This window comes from Lathyrus oleraceus, chromosome 6 (assembly GCF_024323335.1).
Source record: "Lathyrus oleraceus cultivar Zhongwan6 chromosome 6, CAAS_Psat_ZW6_1.0, whole genome shotgun sequence".
Lineage (NCBI taxonomy): Eukaryota > Viridiplantae > Streptophyta > Magnoliopsida > Fabales > Fabaceae > Lathyrus > Lathyrus oleraceus.
This window is the reverse complement of record NC_066584.1, coordinates 307,778,222-307,793,037: the sequence shown is the minus strand read 5'-3', so window position 1 is coordinate 307,793,037 and position 14,816 is coordinate 307,778,222. Positions and strand designations below refer to the sequence as shown.

General features: G+C 33.9%; 1 protein-coding gene across 1 annotated transcript; it reads right to left on the bottom strand.

Annotated features, from left to right (window-relative positions):
- Positions 1-2,008: 2,008 nt before the first annotated feature.
- Positions 2,009-3,367, bottom strand: LOC127092651 (MYB-like transcription factor EOBII). Its single transcript, XM_051031539.1, has 3 exons — positions 3,086-3,367; positions 2,791-2,920; positions 2,009-2,677 (listed from the first exon to the last, which is right to left on the bottom strand). The coding sequence occupies exons 1-3, from the start codon at positions 3,240-3,242 to the stop codon at positions 2,173-2,175; spliced, it is 792 nt and encodes a 263-aa protein (XP_050887496.1). The 5' UTR covers positions 3,243-3,367; the 3' UTR covers positions 2,009-2,172.
- Positions 3,368-14,816: the final 11,449 nt, after the last annotated feature.

Here is a 14,816-nt window from a genome sequence, read left to right as displayed (position 1 = left end):
AGATATAACACACACGGTTGATGTTATTAGTAAATTCTTGGCAAATACAGGAAAAGAGCATTGAAATGCTATGAAGTGGATCTTGCGATATCTCAGAGGAACTTCTAAAATGAGTTTGTGCTTTGGAAGTAGAAAACCTGAACTGATTGACTACACAGATGCATATATGGCGGGAGATATTGATTCTAGGAAATCAACTTCTGAATTCTTGATTACATTTTCAGGGGGAGCTGTATAGTGGCAGTCGAAGCTACAAAAATGTGTTGCTTTGTTTACCACAGAGGTAGAGTTCATTGCAAATAACAGAAGCTTGCAAGGAAATGTTATGGATGAAGCGGTTCTTGCATGAATTAGGACAAGAACAACAGAAGTATGTTGTGCATTATGATAGTCAGAGTGAAATCCACTTAAGCAAGAATTCAAGTGTTCACTCAAGGTCAAAACATATCGATGTGAGATATCACTGGATACGTGATATGTTGGATTCCAAGCAACTACAGCTTCAGAAAATTCATACTGATGATAATTGCTCAGATATGATGATCAAGTCCTTACCTAAGGAGAAGTACGAGTTCTGCAGAAGAGCTGCTGAACTATTGGAGCCCTCCACCTAAATCGGAAGGGGGAGATTGATAGGTTTCCACTTTAGGAGGATAGACAATTAAGGAGGGTTAACCAATAAAATAATAATTATGAAACTAAAGGTAGCACGAGTTTTTCTACGAAATATATGAAAAATAAAGGAGAAAAACTCTCTTTGAATTATAACCTCTATTTACTATCTTTCATCGGTTATAAAAACCATATTCTACAACATTAATAACATCATCGTAGAAACAACCTTTTGAGAAGAAAAATCCAAAAGAGTATAGCCACCATTTATTTTTTGTGAGATTGTAATAACAACATCTGGATTCTCATTCATTTTTACAAAATTATTATTGTTACTCAATTGTTACTATTATTATTATAATGGAAAAAATACGATCTTTGGATAATCATCCACTGATCTTGTATTAGGCATTTTAAGTGTTATCTTTTCCAACACAATTTTTTCTCCTACCATATTTTAAACCAAAATTCTCAAAGAATAAATTCATTGTTTAAATATTAATTATTTCACCATCATTTCTCCAACATCAACGAAATCAATTTAAACCATACAAATCATAAAGAAGAATTTTATTTTTAGGCCGTATCTATCCCTCTTTAATTCCATATTATAAAACTGTCATACATGATACTATAGATACTAGCAGAATGTTATGTCCAATCAAATGATACACTAACACTCCTACATACATTTTAAGGGTATAAAAAATCCACAAGTAAAAAGATGGTATGGGAAATAAGAAATGCTATCATATGAGATATGAGAGATTTGAAGAATCCAATTCTATCTTAGTTTAAGTCTAATCCTGATTCCCAAATTTATTCAATTGACAGATGTGATAAAAGTAAAAGAGCATTTGTATTATGTGTTACTTAAATTATACATAAAGAATATTAGAATATGATGACAAAGATGTCATTGATGAATTCCACATGGAGTTGTACTAGCTAGTACATTAGGTGTCTTATATTCTATACTCAAAAAGGGGTTTGTTTTTCTTTTTGTAATAAAGGGCATGATGTTGCTTATGTGCATATCTTTCTCATCCTAGTGAAGCAAAGTGTCTTTAAGGATTTGTGTCAAAATTTTGAGTGATTTTAAGCATTATATTTAGGACCGTCGTGACGTATAAATACGTCCTTATTTATTTTGTCACAGTTAAACCTTAATTAATTTATAGAAAATCTTTGAAAATTTTCAAAAATTTAAATGACCATTATCATATCATCATATATTATTGTAAATCACGTGAGATTTTACCAAGTGTCTCTTTAAGATTACGAAGAAATAAAATTGTCTACTATTTCTTTTTTAAATCTTGATATTCAGTGTTACGACCGATTAATTCGAGATGATCAATCTTACAGTCTACTAGTGAAGGTATCCACTATTGTTATTATGGAAAAAGAAGCAACAGAGCAAAGTTGAGACATAGAAAACTAATTTTCATGATATCATTTGCTACATCGAGTCCATAGTTTATGCATCAAAATTTGTCTCAACACCATAATTTTGAGTACTATTCTTAACATAACTAAAGGCTAAACAAAAAAAGAAAGTTAACAAAAGGGAGTAACTAAGTTGTGCACATTGGCTGTCTTTGCTTGTAGCATCATAGGTTGCATTGAATTTCCAAGAACATCATCCAAATTCCAAAGTCCATCCCACAAAATTTCTTCATTTGAGGACTCTTGTGCATAAACATTACCATTGCCGTTACCATTGAGCATAGAGTAAGAGTAACCTTGTTGTTCTGGTGTTTCTGAATATATGGTAACCATTTCTTGACTCTCTTGAGAAGTAGAAGGAACGCTATAGTAGTCATTTTCATCAAGCAACAAGTCTATAATCCCTTTCATGTCCAAATTGTATTGCAGTTGCTGCTGCTGCTGAATTTGGTGCTGTTGCTGTTTCAACTGTTGTTGCTGCCTCTTGAAAGAGCGATTTTTCGCCCTTTCAGCAGCATCAGATGGTTTTTTAGTCTTTTTCTTGAAATGAGTTCTCCAATAGTTCTTTATTTCATTGTCTGTTCTTCCCGGCAAGCTTCTCGCAATCGTTGACCATCTGAAATGTTTTTTATTTAGTAATCAACTAGACGCATTAACACGCGTAGCAACACAAATTGACTATTGATAGAGGAAATATTAAAGTTTAAATGGTTGAGTTCAAGTTTTTACCTATTTCCCCACCTAGCATGAAGCTCTAGGATTATGCTTTCTTCTTGTTGTGTAATCTGGCCCTTCTTAAGGTCTGGTCTCAAATAGTTCACCCATCTCAATCTACAGCTTTTTCCATTTCTTCTCAATCCTGTCAAAAAGAATATATGATCAATAAGACATTGTTACGGACACCAATACCAAATATATCACTGACACCGATAATAATTTTAAAAAATATATAATTACGTGTTGATGTCAGATAGTGTCATATATCAGACATTTGGTAGGCCAAATAAAGAGTTTGGATTAATACCTGTAAGCCTAGCAACAGAGTTCCATCTGCCTTCACCATGCAGCTTGACATACTCAATGAGCAATTTGTCTTCCTCAGAAGTCCAAGGTCCTTTCCTCCATCTATCTTCTTCTACAACACTCCATTCTGTGTTTCTTTCCATCACTCCTGAATACATATTATAAGAAACTAATATTCTAATTTGGTTCTTAGATAAAGTTTGTTTGCTAAACTGTGTTGTGTTTGATTGTCACGGTGTGGTGTGTAGTGTGTGCTACATATTTATACTTGTACCTGTGACTCAGCATGTTTCTTTCAGTCAACTAATCTTTTATTTTCTTATTACTATCCCTATCCATTTAAGTGTTTTTTTCAAGGTAATTAAGTCGTTTCACAAAATATACATTGAAAAAAAGGAAACTATTTAAATTTTTTTCCAATTATTTTATCTAGATAAGAAGTAAAAATATTGACATCATTTTGGAAGATGTTTATTTTTCTAAACTATAAAAAATTGAAACATTCAACTAACAGTCACATTATTAAGTCAATTTAATTGATAGTTAAAATAGAGACATTAAATACAGATTCAAATTAAAAACATTCCATTATTAATGAATAATGAAATCTTGTTTACTAATATTAGTTTTACCAAAATATCTATACCCTCAATTATTTAGCTATGTTTAATGTTACTATAAGCAAAACCCACTTTCTCAAAGCCAATGAAGAGTTGGAAATTACATCTAGTCACATGGAATGAAAGCACACAAGAGCCTCTTAGAAAATTCAACAATATGCTAAGGTGTTAGGTGACATGTTTATTTTTATTTATTATCATCTTTAGTACAACTTAGGTGACATGATAAACTAGGGGTTAAATTAAATTGAACAAAGCAAGATTATATTTGTTTAGCACCAAAACAAGACAATAAAAAGTGAAATAGAAATGGTGTGGTGTCGACACGTAAGAATGAAATATATGTATCTAGACACAAAGTTACAAATTAAGAAAGCATAATATATAAAATATTAATGGTAGTGAGCTTTTTCCAAACTGAAAATTACTAGATCCCCAATGAGTATTCCCCAGGTGTTAGATTGCTTACTTCTTTTGGAGGATCAAGACATATTATGTGTGTGAGATTTGATTAAAATATAGTAAGATTGGATTCCATTTTGGGTATTGGGCAAATTAAATATTAACCTTATGATCGAGTGGATCGTCATGTTAGGGACAGGTGGTGCCTTGTAAATATACTTTTGGAAAGGGGTGCTAGCTGGACTGCTGAGCTATGAAACATTCCAAAAAATATATATGTATTTCTTTTTTTTTATAGGGCAAGTGAATTTGTGTTACAAGGCTAAAATAACAAACGCAAAAAGAAAAATTACAATTTCTTGCAGCTAAAGAGATTGATGTCGGAGGAAGAGTAGTATGTTAAAAAAGCATTAAGTTTGATCGTGAATTCAACAGCTTGATTATTTCTTTTTAAGGTGTGAAATACTTTAATATATTTGTTCTCCCTTAACATATGTTTTGATGTTCTAGATCAAAACTAAAGTTCATGGTAATTAAGAGTGAGTGTCTCGATGTGCCTTAAACTTATGTATGAAAGAATTACTCTTGTGAAAAATTTAAAATGTTCCTCAAATATGAAAATATATTTTCGGATGAATTAAAATCTTAAAAAAATATTAAAATTTTAGTTTTGAAAATTGGTATTTTAAAAAAACACTAGAAATATATGAAAAAAACATAACATAAATTAATATCAATCATTGTTATGACATACATTAAAAACATAATATTTCATATATAATTGTTAACGTAAATCTAAAAATACACTTCATCGGCAAGTGATGGTTAAGAACGTTTCAATATCTTTAGAATATCTTAGGTCAATCTCGCAATCTTCGCGCCTACCTCGATCAAACCTTGTGTTTCGTAACGATAAAATGTACTCCTCATAACAGTTAAATCTTCATCCGTTTTCAGCTCAAACTTGTTGAACTGTATCTTCCATTCATTACCAATCGAGGGTGAACAATAATAAAGCTTCAAAACTCTTCGATTGTCTGAGTACAAATTCTTTAATATGAATTTTAGATCGATAAGACATGTGATCTCTGTGAACCTAAATTCAATAGGGGATTTCTCGTCGTTGAAGTAGACAAAAGCAAGATATGAATATTGAGACATTTTGTGTGTGTTTATGCTAATAAGATATGGGACACTCATATTTATACAACTATTAGATCAATATAGACCTTAGAAACTCAATCCTTTCTCAAAGGATATTTCAGAGATGTACTTTCAGATACACCCTGTTTAGTTTAGTAAAATCAGGGTGTATATAGAAATGTAGTTCTGAATAAACCTTTGTGAGCATTTTTTTATAGAATTTGAGATGCGTCTGGAAATGCATTTCCAAATTCACCCTTAATTCTTCACACATAACCTGATATAGAAACATAAACTGTTATAAAACACAAAAAGATAGAAAAATTTAGAAAACTGAAATATACATTAAAATGTATGAAAATATATTCATTTTACATTTGTTAATATCAATCCAAAATTACATACAAAATATGTGTCACCGCCTAAATATATTGTTAGATAAAAAACTAAAATAAATCAAAACATGTGTCACCACCTAAATCTATATCTATAGGTGGTTTCGCCTTTGACTTTTCCTTATTTTATTTTCTTTCAATCTCACTCAACTTGGTGAATTCTTGCATCCTATCCAAAAAGTAATCCGACCAAGTTTCAGTTTTCCTTGTGGAATGAGATATCCACTTCGGTAATGTTTATGGTATATGGCATCTCGATTTCAAATAAACTTGAACGTAATATAGTGATTTTGAAAGTCACCAAATATAAATAATGCGTTTGGATGGATTTTGAGGTGGGTCACTCCGAAGTTGAAAAAATGTTTTCGAGAATCTATATATTTTCATATCAATACACATCCTACTATATGCATTTTCTATAAGATGACCCATTTCAGGAAAACACATCCATTTTTCTCCAGTGCTGGACCGCTAAGACAAGGAATAAGAGATTCATTAATCGCATCGAAATGTTATTTTTCCCGTATAACATTGTGTATGATTCTTTATGCGCATTCAACTGTTTGATAAGTTGTTGGCGGGCAAGTGTATGATTCCCATCTCTTTTACCGAGTAAAGCCGAAACAACGTGATAACCAGAATTACCGTCACCCTCAATATATACAATCCGTTCAATATATATGTGCATAAAAACTGGCATCTCTTCAATATATATCATTTTTGGTAAAGGCGGTGAAGGAGATGGTTTACTAATGCGAGCACCTTTGAAAACACTTTTGACATTTTGAAGTTGGAGAATCTGGAAAAGGTTTGTCAACATGTTCGAAATAGGAAAGAGACTACATAATTGAATTGTAACTTGGTGTTGGTTTGAACTTCTTACGAGCATCCATTGTTTTTACGATTGTGAAGGTGGTTTCAAATATGTGGTTTTTGGATAAGCAATCTTCCTCAATTGCTCTTTTATGTGGAGTTTCATGTTGTCATCGGCTTTAAAAATTTTCTCTTGAATCAATCCTCATTAAGTCAATATAGATATATTCGAGTTAACATCCTTCATACACCATCATCATCAAACCATATCGTTTTCCAGTGGGCTAACAAGTCTCATCTTCTTTGAAATTAAACAAGGACGTAGAAAATCGTACGTATTCTTAAGTGTACAACCACACTTTCAACTATCTAAACCTACCTTATCAACTTTTTTGGCTTTGTGATAAATAGTATTCAATCCCTCTCGAGATATATTGCCCACCAATTATGAACAAATATTGGTGTCTCTGAATTTGTGTTCTAACATTGTAGTGTTACGACCAAATGATGTGCGTATCTCATTATGCTAATTTTGAATTATTTGGTTCATAGAGTCCTAATCTCTACATAAATCACATTTACTATTTCCCAACAAATTCTTCAATATAGTATGGGTAGACTCAACTATGTTAGTTTTTGTATTTCGAAGTGTCGAACCTGATCGATCCATGGACATACAATTTTGTACTTTACCTGGTCTAGAATTGTACTTTCAACATATTTCAAGAAATCCAGATATGTCTCACACACCCCTCCTAAAAATTATTATATACTTCTTATTTTATTTCCAACCTTCCATAATTTTATTGGCCATTTACTTGGTGTTTTGAAGGACTTTATGGATTTTCCATTTTATTTCTATTTTAAAATTCATTTAAAAATATCTTTGATGCATTTTTATTTCATTTAATTGCATTTTTATTTGTGTGACCCTTGTGAACTTCTATTGGCCTTGGATCATGATGGTTTGGACTTCAAGTCTCATCAAACTCAATGGATCTTGGGTGTTGGTGGGGTGAAAACCCTAATCCACCAAAATGGATGATTGATTTTGATGATGAATTGACCAAAATTTTGATCCAATTTGGGTATGACTTCTCTTCTCTTCTTCTTCTTCATCTCTTTCTTTTCCCTTTGATCAATTAGATGACTTGTGTCCATCTTGTTCATGATGTGTGGATTGGTACTTTATGAAGTTTCATCATTTCAAATCTACCTTCTAAGTGATCATGGATCATTTAAGGTGCTTTGGATTGATGCATAAGTTTGTCCTAAGTGTCATGAAGTGTGGATTGAAGTAATGGACCATCCTCTTAGCCTTTGTGCTTGATCACCCCCCTTTCTTTTTTTGTGTGGCATGTCATTAGGAGAATGATTTACATATCATTTATCTAACATGTATTAACACAAACATTATTATTGACCGACCTCAGATAGTTGTGACTTCTACATAAGTCCAATTACGATTGCTTAACACAGCGTTAAATTTGTCCCAAAGGAAACAAGGGCATTTTTATAAGTGAGATTGTGAGTCTCTTATTCCTCATGGTATTGTGTGAAAATGTTGTTCCTTTTCCATTTGTGAGATCTAGTGTCATACTTGTTGATTTTATCCAAATTAGAGACCTTCTCATAAATGATGTATATGTTCATATTTTCATACTTGTGAGTGGATAGTTGAGTGTTCTCCAAAAAGTGACCAAAACATCTTTTGCATCTTTGATTACTAACACTTTACTTGTATTAACATTTTACTTCAAAGTCATTTACTTTATGCTCTTTTATTTTATGTCATTTACTTTATACTTTATGTTTAGCATTTCATATCATATTGTTTATGATTATATCGCTTGTTCTTTTGTCCATTTGGACTTTACTTTCATATCTTTGTAAAAGAAAACATTAATAAAGAAAAACCTAAAAAGAAACTTGATTATCCTGACTCATGCACTTATGGTTACTATCCTTGGCAACTTTGTGGAGTTATGAACATAGAGTTATGTTCTTCACCTTTGCTCTGGGACTTGGGATCTGAGATCCTAGAATTCATCTGGTATCTTTGACTTGGGATTTTCTTTTGAAGACTTGGTTGAGTTATTCTAGTTTCATCTGATACATGGGTTATTATTTGCTTATTTTGACTTGCTTGAGGCTTAATTCAAAGGAGGGAATTCTTTCTTGACTTATGTCATAGAGTTTGCTATCTCTTGGTTAGATCTCTCCTCCCTAGATTTTACTTTATACTTTAGGATAGTCTCTTCTTCTCTACCCCTTCTTTAATTTTCAAAATCTTTTCTCTTTTTAAAAACCTTCTTGTTTATTTTAAGTTGAACTACTTTCTCAATAAACCTTGACTTTTGTCAAGTGATTTTCAAAACCTTTTTTCCAATAAATGTTAATTCATCTTAAGCATGTTTAGACCAATTTCAAAAGACTAAAAATGCATAACTCATTCAAATCATTTTGTTCCCTTATGCACTTTTCCTTTTAAAACTTTTATCAAGGTATTAGACATGAGTCATTTCCATAGTTGAGATATAATTCTCCTATCCCCATAGTATTTATGACAATTCTTTTCCATTTGTGAGAACTAGTGGCATACTTGTTGATCCTTATCCAAGTTGGAGTCCTTCTCATGATGATGCAAAACACTCATACTTGTGGTTGACTAGTTGAGTATTCTCCTTAAAATGACAAAATATCTTTTATCATAAAAATGAATTGAAACAAACTCCCTTTGTTATTTTTACCATGAACTACGAGGTTTTGATCCTCCATTGCACTTTGTTGGTACGTAGGCATGAGACTTTAAAAGGTCTTGGCAAACACCAAAATCATAAAAAAAAAAAAATCTTTTCCCATCTCTCAAATCTTTGCAAATAATACCCATTTTTAAACCAAAAGGCACATTTTCAAAGAGGTTCTCATGGAGTACCATGGATTTTTAGGGTGTTAATACCTTCCATTTTTGTATAACTAACCCCCAAACCTTTATCTCTTTTATTAGTTTTGTTTTAAAACTTCTTCGAGTTTTGTTCGTACTTTTTTCCTTTTCCTTTGGAAACAATAAAAGCACGGTGGCGGCTCTTGCTTTATGAGTTAAGTTAATCAATAACTTAATCTCAAAAAATTTACCGCTACATTTCATATGGTGGATTTTGTTTCATGTTTGGCTCTCCACCGCCATCGGAGGCGATGTCGGCGCGGCGGAGGAGAAGAGGTTCAGTTGTGGTTTATTTGGTCGTGTTTTGTGATCTGAACATGATGATTAAGAATGAGTGTGAATTCCCTCATGTGTGTTTGGAGTTGGACCTTGGGGCCCTAGCCCATCCAATATGGTCTTTGCACCATTACCTTGCCAATTACACCCACAACCTACAGATCCAAGGCCATTGGGTCTTAGCCATGGGCTCTGCCCCTATTTCTCCATTTACACCATAATTCTACTATTTTGCACCTCCTGATTGCACTATTTTGTTCCTTATTATTTCTTTGGTTTATTTTTCCTATTATTTTTAATGTCGTGTGAATATTGTTGATTTTAATCATTCTATCATTTCATTACATTGATTTAATTTTTTCAATTAGTTTTAGCATTTTTAATTGTGATTAATTGTTTAATCTTTGATTTATGATCTTTAATTGCTAACTATTTACTAATTGCTAACCTAACACCTAACTACTAATTGCTAACATTTTATTTGAGCAATTTACATTCTTGTACTTTTAATTTGAGCAATTTATTTCCTTGCTTTATTCGTTTGTCCTTTATCTTGACATCTAATCTAAATGAATAAAAACATGATAAAACGGAAAAGGTTAAAAATACCTAATTTGAGGACTATTGGAATATGGACTTGATGTTTGACCTTAGCATTGGACATTGTAACACCTCAAAATTTGCCCTCCTCTCTTGGGACTAGCATTAACATATTTGCATATCATTTTAGGACATTAGGCATCTCATATTGCATAGCATGTGGTTACATAGTGCAAGCCATCTTCCCAAGTCTTGATCAGGAGATGAGGAAGTTCAAAGGTGCAAGCCTAGGGTTTATTGACTGATCATGGCCATCTGAGGATTGGGCTGTGAATTAGGGTTTCATGATCCTCCAAGGGTATTGGTCTTCATCTTGTTTGCAATGATACATCATCATCATCATGATTGGGTGTCATCAGAAGATTGAAGAAGATTCCTTGAGATTAGGGTTTTGACCACTGGTCAACCCTAATCAGTTGCATTGGGCCAATCAGGGCTGGATCAGGAGATGGGGTTTCTGATGATTCTGGGGTTCATTCTTTGGTTATATTGTGCTAATTGAGGCTAGGGTTTCACCCTTGAGCCATTTCAGTTGAAGATTGGGGTTCAGATTGATCTATGCATTGCCAAATTCATCTATCAGATGAAAAGTCAACTGTGGTCAACTGTACATGATCTGATGGATTTGGAGGTGAAAATGAGTTGGATACATTTCATTCATGTTGGAATAAGTGTTAAATGACATTGCAAAGCTTGAGAATGAAGAAAATCAGGTCAGGACAAAAACTGCCAAAAATAGCAATTGACCTGTAACTGAAGTTTCCAAAAATGGAAAGTTTTTGACCTCAAAAACAGATGTCCAAGGAAGCTTCAAATGAAAAATTGTTCAACATGAAAGTTGTAGATCTTGTTCTCACCTTTCCAAAAAGTCCAAGAACTTGAAAATCCAATGTGTGGTTTGCAAAATATGGCTCAGTGAATTTCAGAAAAGACCCGTAATCAGGAGGCCATAACTACCACATACTTTGTCCAAATTGCAAGTTCTTTATATGCACAAACTCCATTTGACATGTACTTTGAGGGTGCATCATTGGATTTTCCCAAAAATGGCCAAGGCAAAAAGTCACTTTTCAACTGGACAGCTGAATTGGACCAGGGGCAAAATTGTCCAAATGTCAAAATAATTGGAATTTTTGAATGGGACTTTTTCCAACACCTCAGGAATGGCATTTGGAGTGTGTTTGAATATTCATTTCATGCCTAGGCCTTTTAAATTGAGATTTGGCTTGAAAAGTGAAATGGGGAAAATTGGACAATTACCACACATATGTGAATTTGAGAAATACAACACCAATGAGCATGGGACAAGTTTCTGTGGTTCACATATGACATTTGGAGTTTGCATGAGCTGTCAAAACAGCTGGCAATGAGCTGTACATGGAAATTACATTTTGCCCTTATTTGCAAAATAACCAATTTCACTTAACATGCTAATTTGGTTAATTAAGTGGATTAGTGGAGGATTAAGCATCCATATAAATTCTAAAACACTTCCTAATCATAACAGAAAATCATTCACCAAAAATTCAGATCAAAAACCTCTCACATTCTCTCAATTTTCATCAAGAACACTAAACCCTCAAATCCTTCAATCTTCCTCAATCTTGAACCAAATCTCGAAATTCTTTTTGCTTTGAACTTGTATCATCATGTGCTAGGACTGTTTTTGCTTCTCATCATCAATCAAGCTTCGAATCATGGCTGTTCCAAGAAGCTCCATCAATGGTGAAATCGGATTTTGAGCGATAGAAGCCGAGGCACGTGGATTTGGATGCATCAATCGTCTTCACCATAGCTTTTCTTCATCTGTTTTGTGGAAGTGAGGCTCGAAGCTGCACGAACATACACGGCCATTCCAGGTTTGAAAGAAATTCGATTATCATGTTTTGCTCGATGTTCATATGCGTTTTATAGAGCTTGCTATGTAGATCATGGTGATGTAATTAGTTTTGCAAATGATTAACTGTAGCTTGAGAAATCTAAGTTTGAAGTTATGAACACAAACCCTAAGTGATTCGATTCGGTTGATATAGGAACAATTAGGACAAATTGAGTTGATATTTGGAATGTGCTTGGTGAGACGGTTCGAGTGGTTATTCGCTTGTCCATTTTGGTGATGTTTTGAAATTTGAGTGTTCTTGAGTGGTTGAGTGGAGAAGACGAATTTTCTGGGCAAATAGGGGTGTTTGATCCGAAAAATCATTTGAAAATTCAAACTGGAGGTTTCCCTCCCGCGCCTGTTTTATTTACAATACTGCCACTGTGATTTTTAATTAATTCATTTAATTCTTAAAAATTACCATGACCTTAAAAAATTCATAAAAAATAGTAAAAATTCAGAAAATTGTGAGGATTTTTTCTATGACTTTGTTGACTTGTGTAGGATTTTTTTGACCTATTGGTCAAAGTTGTGCTCGGTAGAAAAATCATTTTTCTTAGGGTTTGTTCACACATGTTCATAATTGATACATTTTACCATTTGGTTCATGAAATGCTCATAGTGTTAAATAAATTCTTGAAAATTTTTGTGATGATTCTTGACTGGATGATGTTTATTTCCATATAAATTTCATGAATTTTTGATACCTGGTCAATGAGCAGCAAATTCTGGAACTTAGGTGTGACAATTTGTGTCACACCTCATTATGTCAACTTGCTGGATTTTTTTGAGTGACCTATACTTGTTGGATTAATGTGAAATTTTGCATGATGGTTGATTAACATGTCAAGATGCTATGTGAATTTTTGTGGAATTTTATGTGGCATTTTCAAATTGATTGCTATTTTTCATCTCTGGTGATCATTTATGCAAGCTCATGTGACATAGGTTGGTAGAATGATTGGGAAATGCTCATGTGGTACTGGATAATCATGAAATTTGACATGCTTGTAATAGACACATGATAGGACCTCCCTGTTTTGGTCTCATCCATTTCTTTTTTGTTTTCAATGAGATATGAATTTTTGATGTGGATGTATGCATTGATGGTGTGAATTGAAGCATGTAATTGTGTCTGTTTTTGTTGATTTTCATTGACATGGTTCCATTTGCCCAATTAAGCTCAAATTTGACATGGTAGACCTTGGTTAGGCCCTGTTTAGGTGTAATTTATTTGAGAATTTTTGGATGTGTCTTGGTATGGATTTGAATGCAGTACTTCTGTTTGTATGTTTGATGCTCCATTTGACTTAATGTGAATTGTTTTGAGCATAATATGAGCATGATGGATGATATAAACATGAGACCAATGATGTTTGCTCTTGTTTGACTTGAATTTGACTTTGGTTTGAGGATACCTTGCTGTTTAGGGATTTTTATTGCCTTTGGACCCTAGGCTTGGCCTAGTGGTCTAGTTGCTAATATTTGCTTGATTTTTCAGGATCAAAAAGCAAGGCACATGGATAATGGTCCAAATCAATTTGATTGATGTTGTTGATGTTTGTATACTAATATAACATTGTTTTGTAGGTTGTGGAGCTTGGGGCTTGAGCCTTGAGCTTGCCTTGTGTTGTGCATAGTTTGTTTAAACTGATTGATTATACACTTGTTGTTTATGGTTTGTCTGATTGAGTACTGACTGAGTTTGATTGTTTCCAGGTACTTTAGTTGCTCAGTTCCTTGTGAACTATTGCTTTGCTTTGCTTAAGCAACTTGCATAGAGGTATAACTTTCTAACTTCATGTAGTCTGGAGACCCGGCTGTTACCGGCCGGGCAAATTGTCTGAAGTCCTCCTTAAGAGGCAATGCTTGTGTATGTTTATTTTTAAGCCAAGCAGGAAAAGCCCTTCAAGTAAGGCAATTGGTGGAAGGTAGGGACAAGCAACCTGTCCCCCACTATTCAGTTGAGTCTTCTCCTTGCTCCCATTACATGGTTGTAGCATTGAGATCAAAAGCCCAAGATCTGTTGTGTCAGAGTCATCGAGTATAAAAGGGTTCCCCTATTCTGGACCCATGCTCATTTGTCAGCTCTCCCTGGTTAGGGATAAGAGCTGTGAGGTCTGATCCTCACTTCATCCCATCATCTGCTTCACCTTAGCCTCGTAATGGCAAGGTTAAGAGCAAACACAGCCTGTACAGACGATTGCTTAGGCAATCAAACCTGATTGATTGAGCCCCTTGTTTGGCTATAGTGCGTGTTATGTGGATATTTGATTGACATGCTTGTTTGAGATACCTGTTCTCATTTGATGATATATGATTGTATGCTTGTGTGCTAGCTTCTTTCCTGGTTAGGTTAGTTTGCTTATGCAAGTAGGATAGAAAACCGAACTTAGGGTTAACGATGCATGACAACATTAGGCTCGAGTCTCAGCTCCCTAGTTGTGTATCTTTCCCCGGTTTCTGGTTAGCAATTTAGTCCCTTTCAGGGGAACTACATCGCCCTGATCCTCGTTCCAGACGAGGTATGTAGGCAGGTGGTCGTGCGAGACCACTCCGGGCAACCTTTTCTTTTTTGCGTGCGTTTGTTTGTTATCTGACTGTGTGTTCGGGTTCGGATGCCGACGTAAGCCCAGTGATTGGCTGCCGGGCTCCACGTT

What these genes read in the sequence shown, in the direction of transcription:
- LOC127092651 (XM_051031539.1), bottom strand. Translation starts at nt 3,242, where the DNA reads ATGTATTCAGGAGTGATGGAAAGAAACACAGAATGGAGTGTTGTAGAA. An exon ending in CTCTGTTGCTAGGCTTACAG is followed by an intron (nt 2,921 to 3,085) that starts GTATTAATCCAA and finishes TCTTTTTGACAG; the next exon opens with GATTGAGAAGAAATGGAAAA. An exon ending in CATGCTAGGTGGGGAAATAG is followed by an intron (nt 2,678 to 2,790) that starts GTAAAAACTTGA and finishes AAAACATTTCAG; the next exon opens with ATGGTCAACGATTGCGAGAA.